This window comes from Pagrus major, chromosome 22 (genome assembly GCF_040436345.1).
Source record: "Pagrus major chromosome 22, Pma_NU_1.0".
Lineage (NCBI taxonomy): Eukaryota > Metazoa > Chordata > Actinopteri > Spariformes > Sparidae > Pagrus > Pagrus major.
This window is the reverse complement of record NC_133236.1, coordinates 30,837,146-30,849,658: the sequence shown is the minus strand read 5'-3', so window position 1 is coordinate 30,849,658 and position 12,513 is coordinate 30,837,146. Positions and strand designations below refer to the sequence as shown.

The 12,513-nt window shown below is 47.4% G+C and overlaps 2 protein-coding genes across 3 annotated transcripts in view; both read left to right on the top strand.

Moving 5' to 3' along the window:
• The window catches only part of zbtb1 (zinc finger and BTB domain containing 1), an 8,372-nt gene extending 337 nt beyond the window's left edge, over positions 1–8,035 (top strand). Inside the window, exon 2 of the mRNA XM_073492580.1 lies at positions 1,970–8,035. Within this exon, the coding sequence (XP_073348681.1) occupies positions 1,970–4,037 (2,068 nt within the window). The 3' untranslated portion in view covers positions 4,038–8,035. The remainder of the gene's footprint in view (positions 1–1,969) is intronic.
• Positions 8,036–10,257: 2,222 nt separating this feature from the next.
• On the top strand, positions 10,258–12,513 carry LOC141017834 (cerebellin-2-like). 2 transcript variants are annotated; one of them, XM_073492601.1, is made up of 3 exons: positions 10,258–10,544; positions 11,593–11,730; positions 11,886–12,513. In XM_073492601.1, exons 1-3 carry the CDS (start codon positions 10,340–10,342, stop codon positions 12,155–12,157), a joined length of 615 nt encoding a protein of 204 aa, XP_073348702.1. In that variant the 5' UTR covers positions 10,258–10,339; the 3' UTR covers positions 12,158–12,513. The 2 variants fall into 2 exon arrangements, with proteins under 2 accessions (XP_073348702.1, XP_073348703.1); XM_073492602.1 differs by having other exon boundaries at positions 10,288–11,391.

Sequence of the window (12,513 nt, the reverse complement as noted above, 5' to 3'; positions counted from 1 at the left end):
GCGGCTTCGTGTCCGGCCTCAGAGCCTCCTGGCCGGGAAAAGTGCAGAAAAATCCCCGCGGCCTGCTGCGCTCGGTGCTAGCTGAATGCGGGTGGCAGTGCGGGGGTGGCGGGACTGTTTGCGGGAGAGATATCACTGTACACAGTCACGTGCGCAGCATTGACATTTACTACATCCGGCCTGGGTTTTCAAAATAAAGGGCGGAGTAACTAAATTTACTGTGTAACGCGTCGCGACAGTTTCAGTAAACGCACCTATATAAGTTTATGTCTGAATTTTATCAAAAGTAAATATTGTTCGATTATTATCCAATTAAACTTTAAACACAATCGTCTTTTAGTCTGATTAACTACTTATCGACTTTTAGCCACACGCGCTAACTTCCGGCCTGGTCGCTGCTAGCCGCTGTTAGCTTGACCTAGCTAACCGCTGTGGAGTTGTAATCTCCATTTTAGCTCGTGAGTGTGGCCGACCTCTCCCTTCTCTGCTCCTCTCCTCCTCAGTGCTCACACTCACCGCCTCACACGGCTCATTGTCGGGTCTCTACACGCGGGTCTCTCGGCGATGACAGCCGGGGAATGCGTGAATGTCCCCCGCACGCCCGCGGCGGCGCTGCGGGGGCGGAGAGCCGCAGCTCAGTTACAGTAAACGTCTCAGTGTGGCGGCTCTTATTTCATACGATTTTACTACAGAGTCTGGTGTGACGGTCAAACTCCTCCAAACACTGTGAACCTGAACGCAGCACAGTTTGACTGTTTCAGTGTTCAGCAGCTGTTTAACTGACCTGTGACCTGCTGAATATAACTTTATAATCATCCTGTCAGCTGACACGAGGCTGAAATCACTCATCAGTTCATCCAGTTTAACACCAGACAGCAGCTTTAAAGGAGCAGTTCACAGCAGCCTCAGTCAGACGACGACTTCCTGATGATCAGTCAGATATCTAAACATTTCTGGAGCTTCACAGTGAAACAGAGTCGCTGCATTCTGCTAAAACAAATTAAATCACATTTCACGACATCTATATGAGTAAATCACCTCAGTTAGCTTAGCATGATCAGATGCTACCCTCTCATTATAAACTGAATGAATACTGCTGACTGTGAAACACATGTTTATCTTTGAGCCTCAAAAAACTGTGGTTGTTGGAAGTCATGCTAGCTTGTGATGCTACACTGACTTCCTGTTTACATAGTTGATCACAGATGTTTCCTAGCAACAGATTTACTCATTAACAGCTTGTTAAATGTTAATAATTGGTTTGACTGTAGCGTGAGGTGACTGAGAGCTGAGGGAGGAGCTGATGTTGAGGCTGGTGATGCGGCAGGTCGGTCCAGGTGAAGAGGAAACTCTAAAATGACTCGAAGGTTTCAGGTCCAGTTCTGACTGATCTCGTCAACGCTTCAACAAACCAACAGCCGTGATGCAAACATGCAGCAACGATCAGCTCTGAACGACAGCTGGTGGAAATGATGTACTGTGTGCGTGCGTGCGTGCGTGCGTGTGTAGTTCACCCTTGTGGTTTTTAATGTCTGCACAATGACACGCAGCTAACACACACACACTCATTCATCTTTTTCCTTGATGAAACACGACTCAGCTCATAATATAGTTTCAGTGTTGTTTTCTAAAAAGATTCAAAACTGATCCCAGAATTAATTAATGTTTCTTGTAAAATGTGAATAATTGAAATGTAAATCCTGAAGTTGACTGAAGTGATTCTGTGTTAAAGGAGAGTTTCTCTGAGGAAACAGGAGCTAAATGACTGAAGTCAGATCTCTTAATTATTCGCGTCTGATGATGATGAGTCAGAGCAGGACTGAGAGCTGGTTCTGCCTCGCTGAGCACAACCAGCCAAACGTTATGAAATACTCTGCAACGCAATAAAAGTCGACCACAGAGAAACCTCACAGCAGAAAGAATGCAGCCGTTTCATTTCTCTCTTCATGTCTTCCTCTGTCGTCTGCAGGGCGATGGCGAGGCCGAGCCACAGCGATCATGTCCTCCAGCAGCTCAACAACCAGCGGGAGTGGGGCTTCCTGTGCGACTGCCTCATCGCCATCGGGGACATCTACTTCAGGGCACACAAGGCCGTCCTGGCAGCCTGTAGCTCCTACTTCAGGATGATGTTTATCCGGGACCAGCACGGGGCGGGCCGTCTGGACCTCAGCAACATGCAGATCAGTGCCGAGTGCTTCGACCTCATCCTGCAGCTCATGTACCTCGGACGCATCGTGGTGGGGAGCTACGAGTTTGAGGAGCTCAAGGCCTCCATGGCGTACCTGCAGATGTACTACATCCCAGACTCGCTGGAGGATCTCAGGGACATCAGGAGCTCCAACCTCACCCCGTCCTCCTCAGCCACCTCCTCCTCATCCAGTTCCTCAACTGGCCCCGCCGGCGGGAAAATGATGTTTGGAGTCCGCATGTATGAACAGCAGAGGCCTGCTGCACCTGCACCAGAAACCGAACGTCTACCAAAAGCTGTCAACAGCACTGCTGTGCGTCCACCTGTTCCAACGACCGTCAGCAGACCAGTGGTTGTGGAGGAGGTGGTGACCACTCCTCTGATAGTGGCACCACCAGTGGTGGACGGAGGAGCTGAGCAGCCATGTGATTTGAGAAAGAGGTCCAGTGGACGGGGTTCGACTCTTAAAGACCGTCCTCGTTTCGGCCGCACCTACACCTGCGACGACTGCGGCTTCGTCTTCAGCTGCGAAAAACTTTTAATCGAACACATCCTGACCTGCACCAACCGGAAGGCCTTCCATCAGCCCAGAGGTAACGTCGAAGGTGACAATGACTCCAGTAAAGCTGAGAGCTCCACCTCTGACAGCATCGAGGAGCACAGGGTCATCTGTAAAGGTGAGGACGACTGGCCCGAGGACAAGGCCGACTCTGACCTCACCATTAGGTCGGTGGCAGCCGGGACAGATGGCGAGCCTGGATCAACCCGGAGCATCTCCATCAAGACGGAACCAGAAGAAGGCATATTCCCTGAGATAGAGGTGGTCCGCGTTGGTGAGCACTCCAACAGAGACTGTAGCACACGGTTCAGTGATGCCACGCATAAAGACTTGCAGAGGGACAAAACTGGATCAGATCGTGAACCAGAGCCTGGCGTCTCTGGTATGGATAACAGCAGCGAGCCTTTCGAAGTCCACATGTCAAGCAGCGAAGAAGCAGGAGTCCCTGCGAAGCTTCGTAAGGTCAAAGATGAGAAGCAGGACGCCGACTGTGCCCCCTGTGAACTGTGTGGTGCTCTGTTAACAGAGGAGGACAAGTCCGCCCACTATCTGTCCAATCACATGGGCCACATATGTGCCTGTGGGAGGTGTGGCCAGGTGCTGATCAAAGGTCGCCAGCTCCAGGAGCACGCAGAGCGCTGCGGAGAATCCCAGGGCGGCGAGTCGGACTCCCACGGGGAGGACGAGGCGTCCCTGTTGGAGGAGCCACAGGGGATGGAGGAGGGCCTGCTGGAGGCGGCTGACCTGGCCTGCTCTCACTGCGGCCTGCTCTTCCAGAATGAGAGCCTGGCGCTGGAGCACGCCTTGTCCTGCCACGACCAGGAGCTGTTCCGTCCGGTGTTGCTTGAGGAGGGCAGTGAACCAGATCACCGCCGCAAACACTTCTGCAGCATCTGCGGCAAAGGCTTCTATCAGCGCTGCCACTTGCGGGAGCACTACACTGTGCACACCAAGGAAAAGCAGTTCACCTGCCAGACCTGTGGGAAGCAGTTCCTGCGGGAGCGCCAGCTCCGGCTGCACACCGACATGCACAAAGGCATGGCGCGCTATGTGTGCCCGGTCTGCGACCAGGGAACTTTCCTCAAACACGACCACGTCCGACACATGATCTCCCACCTGTCGGCCGGGGAAACCATCTGCCAGGTGTGTTTCCAGATCTTCCCCGGCGGAGAACAGCTGGAGAAACACATGGACGTCCACCTGTACATCTGCGGCGTCTGTGGAGAGAAGTTCCGCCTCCGTAAAGACATGAGGAGCCACTATAACTCCAAACACACCAAGAGACTATAGGAGCCTCCTCTGCATTTATACTGAAGTTTGTTACTAAAAAAGCCATAAATGTGAGAACAAATGTATGCACTTGAACACCAAAAAGATGACTTTTTAATCTGCACTTTTAAAGTATATGCATAACCTAAACGAGCGTTCACACTGCGAGCAGCGGGACTGATGTTTGGTCACTCAGTTGGGACTCTCATGGAGACTGTGTGACAGTCTGCAGCTCTGAATCAAAGACATTAAGCTAACAAAGACCTTCATCACATTTACAGTCACGATTTTATCAGATGTCACCTGATGAAAGTAGAATTAACTGAAACTACAAACCTTAGCTGACCGTCCTCAGCCGCTGGTGGAGGTAGACACCCAACACAGCTAACCAGCTACATAGCTAACCAGATGTATATTACTATTTAGAATATTTATAAAGAAGCTGGGAGTTTATAAACAGGATGATACAGAAACAGACGTCCGTCTTTAGTATCCAGAGTTTAAAATGATTCTTTAAACTGTCCAAAGAAATCAAACTGAGATTAAACATCAGTTGTCAAACGTTCTGTCAGGTAACTGAACCGTTACTCAAACTTTAGCACTAGAATGAACCAAAGTCAGGTCGAAGGTGATTCATCAGATGAGTTCTGGAGACTTGGTGACTTTGTGTTGGTTCATGATTGTGTTGCTCTCAGTGTGAACGCACCGTACGACCGGCAGTCGACTCCAAAAGAAATGAGAACTGGTCCGTCCTCAGAGCGCTCCAACAGAGGGAGGAGCTTCAGTGTGTTAGAACTGTAGTGGTGAACGGTCCTGTTCTGACCGTCCTTAAGACGGTGAGATGATTTAAATTCTGACGTTGAGAAGACGCCCAGTTCAGTTTCTCTTTGGAGTGACCCGTCTGTCAAAGTGTCTGTCAGCATTTCAGAGGGCCGCGATGCCGCAACGTTTCCTTGCTTTGATGTCAATTTATTCCGTAGAATACTAAAGTCTCTGAAGACGAAACACGTAGAGTTTGTCATGTTCACGTTAACGAGCACAGTCGCTGGAAAAACGCTGAATTGTGATTCTTTGTTTTGAGTTGGACAGCACACCGATCAGCTCTCCTCTCAGTTATCGCTCTGCTCTACATTCAGGGTGTCGCGATGACGCGACACTCGCTGTCCAACACGCTCTGTGTTCGGTGCCTTTACTGTAACAGTGGTGCACACTAGCGCCATTGCTGTCTTCTTCACAGTGACGCATGCTGGGAGATGGACTGGCCTCCTGTTTCAGAGGAAATATTCAAACATCCAATGTGACAAAGACAACAAAACACTAGAAGTGGTCTGCTCGTCCAGACCAACGCCGCGTCTGTGTGCTGGACTGGACTGTAGATCTGAACACAGTAATGGTTCTCAGGTGCAGACCAGAACAGAAGTGGTCTCAGTCCGGTCACTCTGGTTCTGGAACAGTTTGTGGTGGGAACAGGATCCGACCTGAATGACAAAACTAACTCTGAGCTAAACAGCTCCTGCAGCCAGGTGTGCTTTGCATGCTGGGATTTGGGATTTTGGTTTATTTGAATTTCTTTGTGTGTGAAAAGAAACTAAACAACAGACAAACTCATCCAGTGAATCGGACCGAAGCAAACCAGCAACGGTTTCAAAATGTGTTCTTCTGCTAATGGATCGCCTTGAGAGTCACGTAAAGTTGTTTTCGGTTGTAGTTTTACTGCAGATCCTTTAAACAAAACTAACCAGGAGACCCTGAACCTGGTGGAAGATGCAAACTGAAACCAACAGAACTAAACAAAACGATTTAAAACCACCCAAAACCATTTCAGTGTGTCTAAACCTGTTAAACTGGTTAAAAGTCAATTTACAGCTGTTCTGAACTAAACAATTTTCAAGTGAGCAGTGACTGGTTGGTAAACCATTGCAAACTAGCTGATAACACTCAGAACCAACCAAAACCAGTTCAGAACTGGCTACACATGGCAGCATCCAGTTCAGAATGGACCTCAGCAGTTTACATCCAGTCTAAACCAGTTTCAGAGTCCATTAAAACCAGACCCAAATTTTCAAATCCACCATAACACCATTTCAGAAAGTCCAACAGTAACCAGTTCAGAATGGACCTCAGCAGTTTACAACCAGTCTAGACCAGTTTCAGGTCCAATTTGCACCATTTCACATCCAACTCCATAGATGTCCAATCCAACTGAAACCAGTTCAGAAGTAGTCTTAACCAGCCCTAAACTGACCCAAAAGGTTCAGCCCCGATACCATTTCAGAACCAACCTAAAATGTCATAAATCAGTTGTGAACAAAACCTGATAGTGAAGACAAACAAGTTGGAAGATCTTTGCAAACCAGTCCTGAACCAGCTGAAACCAGTTGGAAATGGTCCAGCAGGTCGTCAGTTCTTAGCAGTCAAACAACCCAGACCAGTTCAGACCCTGTCCATCTGTGATTCTGGTCAGTGATGGTCTGGTGTCGTTGTCTCTCCGTCCACAGATCTTTAGACAATCGATGTTTGATGAGAACGCTGCTGTTTTGTTATCGTGAGTTTTTCTTTGTTGGCTTTACAATCAAAGTTCGTCTGATGTATCAGGACCGGATAGAAACTTAGTTCATGAGGCCGGACGGAATACTGCTGCCTTAAACCAGTTCAGAATCAAACTAAAGGGCGCTTTGATAGAGTCCGGTCACTTTAAAACAAACTGAAATCAGTCCAGAGTTCTTAACGGACCTTTGATACCCACTAAAATGGTTTAATAATTCAGAACCAGACCTGAATGAAGCAGGAAGTGTCTGCTGATGAACCTGAATCACCTGTTCCTGCTGCACCTGAGTCACTTGGATAAACTCTCAGAAACGTCCTTTTTAATGGTACTGTGTCATGTTAACGATGTGAGCACTTGTTTCAGACGGGTCAGCTCTTACATGGACCACATGGACCACATCACGGTCGGGGAGTGAAGCACCACATCACGGTCGGGGAGTGAAGCTCGTGTGTCGTACAGCTGAGTTCCAGGTCGTATGAACATAGGGAGTCGATGGATAGTGACGGTCCGGAGCAATACTGGGCTGTCTTCAGTTAAACAACAGCTAACGTTAGCGTTAGCCACTTCCTAGCTCACATCACTGTTTGATAGTGTTACATGATGCGACAGGAAAGACGTAAATATCAACGCACACCTCTGACACATGTATGTAAACCTGGATGTAACCAAATGATAACCGTAGCGACAGATTGTCACTATCATGACTCGTCAGCTGCTGATCCATCAGTGAACTTGTAACGCAGCATGATGACGTCTCAGCTCGAGCTTCCCTCCTCGAACATGTTGGTGAATGTGGTGTTTGTTCTGAAGCTTTGTGTTTTCAGGTGATTTTGTCGCTCTGAAGCTTTTCTGATGTTCAGTTTGTGGAGTTAATAAACACAAACCTTTCTTAAGCTCTTAATAAACCAAGTGAACTTCTGTTGGTGAAGAAATGTCTGTGTGCTTCTGTTGCCGCTCGTCCTCGAGATTTTCTTCCTTCGATGTAGTTTAGGATTCACGACAATCAGATTTTAAAAGATTTTATTGATTGTGTTTCGCTGCTCGCAGATCATGTTGTCAGTACTGAGACTTGAAGCCACATCACTGCAGTGTCCTTATCTTATCTAAGAACCAAACACTTCAGAATAAACCCCAAACTATCCTGTAAGTGAGCACTAACAAGTTGGAGGACCTTCACAAACCAGCTCAGAACTAACGTCCAGTTCTGAACCAAAAACCAACTGCAACCAGTTCCAGACCCAATTCAAACCACTTAACAGGTCCAGACCTCCTCTGTGTATCAGTTATCAGTTAAAGTGAGACGATGATCAACACTCACCTTCATCTTTCTGTCCCTCCAATAATTGATCAATCAGAACTCGATCACATGAACGACAGACTGTTTGTATTAAAGTCTGAATGAATTGTTTCCTTCAGTATCTGATGTGTTTTGTTATAAAGTGATTTATTAAAAGTGTGTAACTCATCCCAACATGTCAGTTCACTCTGTGTCCACATGAGGGAGCTGCAGGATGACCGGTGACTTCTCACCAGTCTGTCACCACTGAAGCCGACATGTCCTCATGTGAATGTCTCCTGTAGTAACATTTAATTATTTAATACTGATATAAATTCAACAGCTTCATATTTCAGATAAAATCATGAATCTTGTCTGTAAATTAAAACATCAGTGACTCTGTCTCTGAGGGAACGGACCTGGCAGCGAGGGTGAGTGACAGCTGCAGCGTCCAATCAGGAGGTCCGAACACCAGAAGTGTTCGGACCTCCTGATTGGACGCTGCAACATCGTTGTGTCTGAACATCGTTGTGTCTGAACATCGTCGTCTGAACATCGTTGTCATCCGAACATCGTTGTGTCTGAACATCGTCTGAACATCGTTGTCATCCGAACATCGTTGTGTCTGAACATCGTCTGAACATCGTTGTCATCCGAACATCGTTGTGTCTGAACATCGTCGTCTGAACATCGTTGTGTCTGAACATCGTTGTGTCTGAACATCGTCGTCTGAACATCGTTGTGTCTGAACATCGTTGTGTCTGAACATCGTTGTGTCTGAACATCGTCGTCTGAACATCGTTGTGTCTGAACATCGTTGTGTCTGAACATCGTCTGAACATCATTGTGTCTGAACATCGTCTGAACATCGTTGTCATCCGAACATCGTTGTGTCTGAACATCGTCTGAACATCGTTGTGTCAGAACATCGTTGTGTCTGAACATCGTCGTCTGAACATCGTTGTGTCTGAACATCGTTGTGTCTGAACATCGTTGTCTGAACATCGTTGTGTCTGAACATCATCTGAACATTGTTGTCATCTGAACATCGTTGTCGTCTGAACATCGTTGTGTCTGAACATCGTCTGAACATCGTTGTCATCCGAACATCGTTGTGTCTGAACATCGTCGTCTGAACATCGTTGTGTCTGAACATCGTTGTGTCAGAACATCATTGTGTCTGAACATCGTTGTCTGAACATCGTTGTCGTCTGAACATCGTTGTGTCTGAACATCGTTGTGTCTGAACATCATCTGAACATTGTGTATTTTGAGAGAAGCAGTTTTACAAACAGACCATATGCCTGCCCCTACGAAGCACTCAAAAAAAGTGCGAAGGAACGCACCCAAGGCGGCATCCGTCATTTGATTGGTCCACACTCTAGCTGTCTCCCTATTGGCTGGTGAAACACAATATTTTGACTGAGGGAGGGACAGCCTTGAGTCTGAGCAGACTCCTCAACCGGAGAGGAGGTGCTTGTTCTGAGTGCGTGCACATTAGATCTGAGCGAGCACAGGACATATTTGAATGCGAGCGAAATTTTTGTGTGCAAGAAGAAGATGTGAGCACAAGCATGTGATTTTTGAGTTCAAGCACACATTTTGAAAGAAAGCAGCAAACATCTCATTGCGAGCACAAAATGTGAGCGTGAGGAGAATAAATCTGAGCACGAGAAGGAGCTGTGTCACTGAAAAGGGATGAAATCACGCTCTCAAACTGAAAATCTATGCTCTTGAATAAAGATAGGATAATTCTTCCATAAGAAAGAGGGAAGATGAGAGCTGAACGCTGTTTTAATTCTACTTTGTAAACACTTAGCATGTTAGCATGTTAGCATGAGGCTGCAGACTCCACCTCAGACAAACCTTCAGAGTCTGTTGTGTTAAAAATCAGTCGAGAATAATTCAGAGATGAGAGACGATCCGCCGTCGTCTGACGGGATTAAAATGAGCTGAGCTGCAATCATCCAGAAACATGGTTACACTGATGGAGCGACCGGTTTAAAACCTTCTGATCCACCTGAAAAACAGATCAATCCGCCTCCAACATGGACCTGACAGAGCAAGAGTCTGTTTTCAGAGTGTCACTCGTGATTTATTTCCTGATGTGATCTGAGGATTTGAACCTTTTGTTAGCAGCTCTTCATTTTTACAGATTAAAGCCTGCAGCTCAGATTAACAGCTGATGGATTACTGAATAATAAAAGTGCTCTTTAGTGTTCAGAGGTGACACTAAGGACACTAAATCCCTTCAGATGATGGTTTCCTCACAGTCAGCTGACCTGAGTGTCAGTGTTTGTGAACGCAGCTCGGTGTGAATGAACTCTGCTTAGATAAGATTAAATAAACAGGAATAAAGTTCAACAAACTTTTGTCAGGTTCAAAGTCCAACTTTGTTGTTCAAACAACTTTATGATTTTATTCAGTCCAACAGTCGGACGTGTCTCAGTGTTCAGTCCACAGTGTCTCCTGTCCTGTCGTCAGTCTGCTGGTGCTGAGATGATGTCGGGCTGGGTCGTGTTCATGTTGGTGGCATGTGGAGCGGTCAGGGCAAATGTAACACATATTTCTAATCCGTTTGATGCTCCAACGGACGATGATGAGATTTTAAATCCTGAGAAAACGACAGAAGAAGATCTGAGAGTCCTGCTGAAGCAGCTCACCGCCCGGGTGGAGGAACTGGAGCGAGAGCGTGAAAACAGAGGTCAGTCTGCTGACGAGGACCAACATGACACGATGTCAGTCCTCCGGAACCAAAAGTATTTAATGTTCTGATATTTTATTGTCCAGTGGCCCCAGAGGTAAGGTCAGTTTGGTCTGATGTTAGAAAACCAACTCAGCAACATTTGCCCTGATAGAGACCTGGTCCAAAACAGGTACACCGGACCACACAGGGTCATTATATCTAGACTGGAACCACAGAAACAAACCAAAACTCCTCTGATGGGATAACATCAGGTCTGTTTGTGATTCCCTCTGATTATCCGTCTGTTCTTCAGACATTTTCTTCTGTTAGCGAGCTCAGCAGGGAACTCTAGACTTCCCTCTCCCCAGCAATGTTGTCCTCCTCGGCCCACTGAGTTCTGAGTCTGCCCTGGGGTCTCCTCCCAAAACCTTCAGGAGGATCCTCATCAGATGCCTGAACCACACACCCCACTCCTGCAGTACTCCTGGGGGACACAGTCATAGGCCTTCTCCATCTCCATAAAACACATGAAGACCGAATGAGCAAACTCCCATGACCCTGAAGACCTGGTCCATTGTTCCACGACCAGGACGTGATCCACATTGTCCTCCATGTGACACTGAAGAGGCGTCAACCAAGATAGCCCAACAATGTCCAGAGCCTTCAGCATCTCCAGGCGAATGTCATCCACCCCTGGTGCCCTGCAGCTGAGGAGCTTCTTCACTACTTCAGTGACTTCTGCCAGGAAAATGGACGAGTCTTCAGACTGCCTCCTCCACAGAGGACATGTTGCTACAAGAGGTCTTCAAAGTGCTCGACTTCCTTGAGGGATTTCCCTCTGATTATCAGAAAGTTCAGTGCACAGGTAAAGTTCAGGTAAAAATGAGACCAACCCTTTCATAAAGTAATCACCACACAGTAAACCTGGATCTTCTGGGGGCAGCTGAGGGTCAGTGATCCCACATTTATATCTCCAGAACAGCAAATATCTGTAGTGCAGTTTAGATGTCCTTAAAAGGCCACCATACTTTCCATGGCTGTAAATGTTGTGTCTGTGTTCCTGCAGGTAAATCTCAGGTGGCGTTCTCTGCCGCCCTCTTCACCAACGAGCAGTGGACCCACCACGGGCCTTTTGACACCGAAACCACGCTGGTGTTCAGGAAGGTGACGACAAACATCGGCAATGCGTACAACCCCGAGACAGGTACGACTCACCTGTTCAGGTTCAGAGCGTCAGCGGTGAGCAGGGAGTCTCTTCATGCTCCCGTCTGTTACTTCATGTTGTTTGATACGACAGTCAGAAACATGATGTCAGCGCTCAGTTCCTCTCACTCTGTTTGCCCTGTTCTTTGACTGCAGGCATCTTCACGGCCCCGGTGAAGGGACTGTACTACATCCGGTTCACCGGCTGCGTCGGAGAATCGGGGTCCTTGAACGCAGCGCTGATGAGGAACGGACAGAACATGTTCGCCATCTTTGACACTCGGGACACTCACGGCAGCGGCTCCAACGGCATGACGCTGGTCCTGGAGGAGGGAGACCGGCTCTCCGTCACCCTCTGGTCCAAGAAGAGCATCTTCGATCAGAGTCGACTCAGCACCTTCACCGGCTTCCTCGTCTTCCCGATGTAGGCGGACACGAGACACCTTTTGCTGCCATGGAAATGGGCGTCCACATCGTGGTCCTGTCGCTTAAAACAAACCCAGATCCTCTGATGAAACACTTGATGAGTCCTCTAAACATACTCACTGATAAATTGTTGAATATTGATTAAACATGTTCAGTTGATTGTGACTTTAACTCTGTCACGTATGTTAATAAGATGAACTCGTAACCAGGAAACATCTGGTTTGTCAACAGTCGTCAGAGACGCTCAAAGAAATAAGTTTGTTGACTGTTACTTCCTGAGACTTCTGTTCACATGAAGAGACGATCTGAGTTTTTTTTTTCAACAGAAGGTGAATAAACATCAGGTGTGACATCGTGA

Coding starts and splice junctions, on each gene's coding strand:
- LOC141017834 (XM_073492601.1), top strand. CDS start 10,340: ATGATGTCGGGCTGGGTCGTGTTCATGTTGGTGGCATGTGGAGCGGTC. Junction 10,545..11,592: donor GCGAGAGCGTGAAAACAGAG/GTCAGTCTGCTG, acceptor GTGTTCCTGCAG/GTAAATCTCAGGTGGCGTTC. Junction 11,731..11,885: donor TGCGTACAACCCCGAGACAG/GTACGACTCACC, acceptor CTTTGACTGCAG/GCATCTTCACGGCCCCGGTG.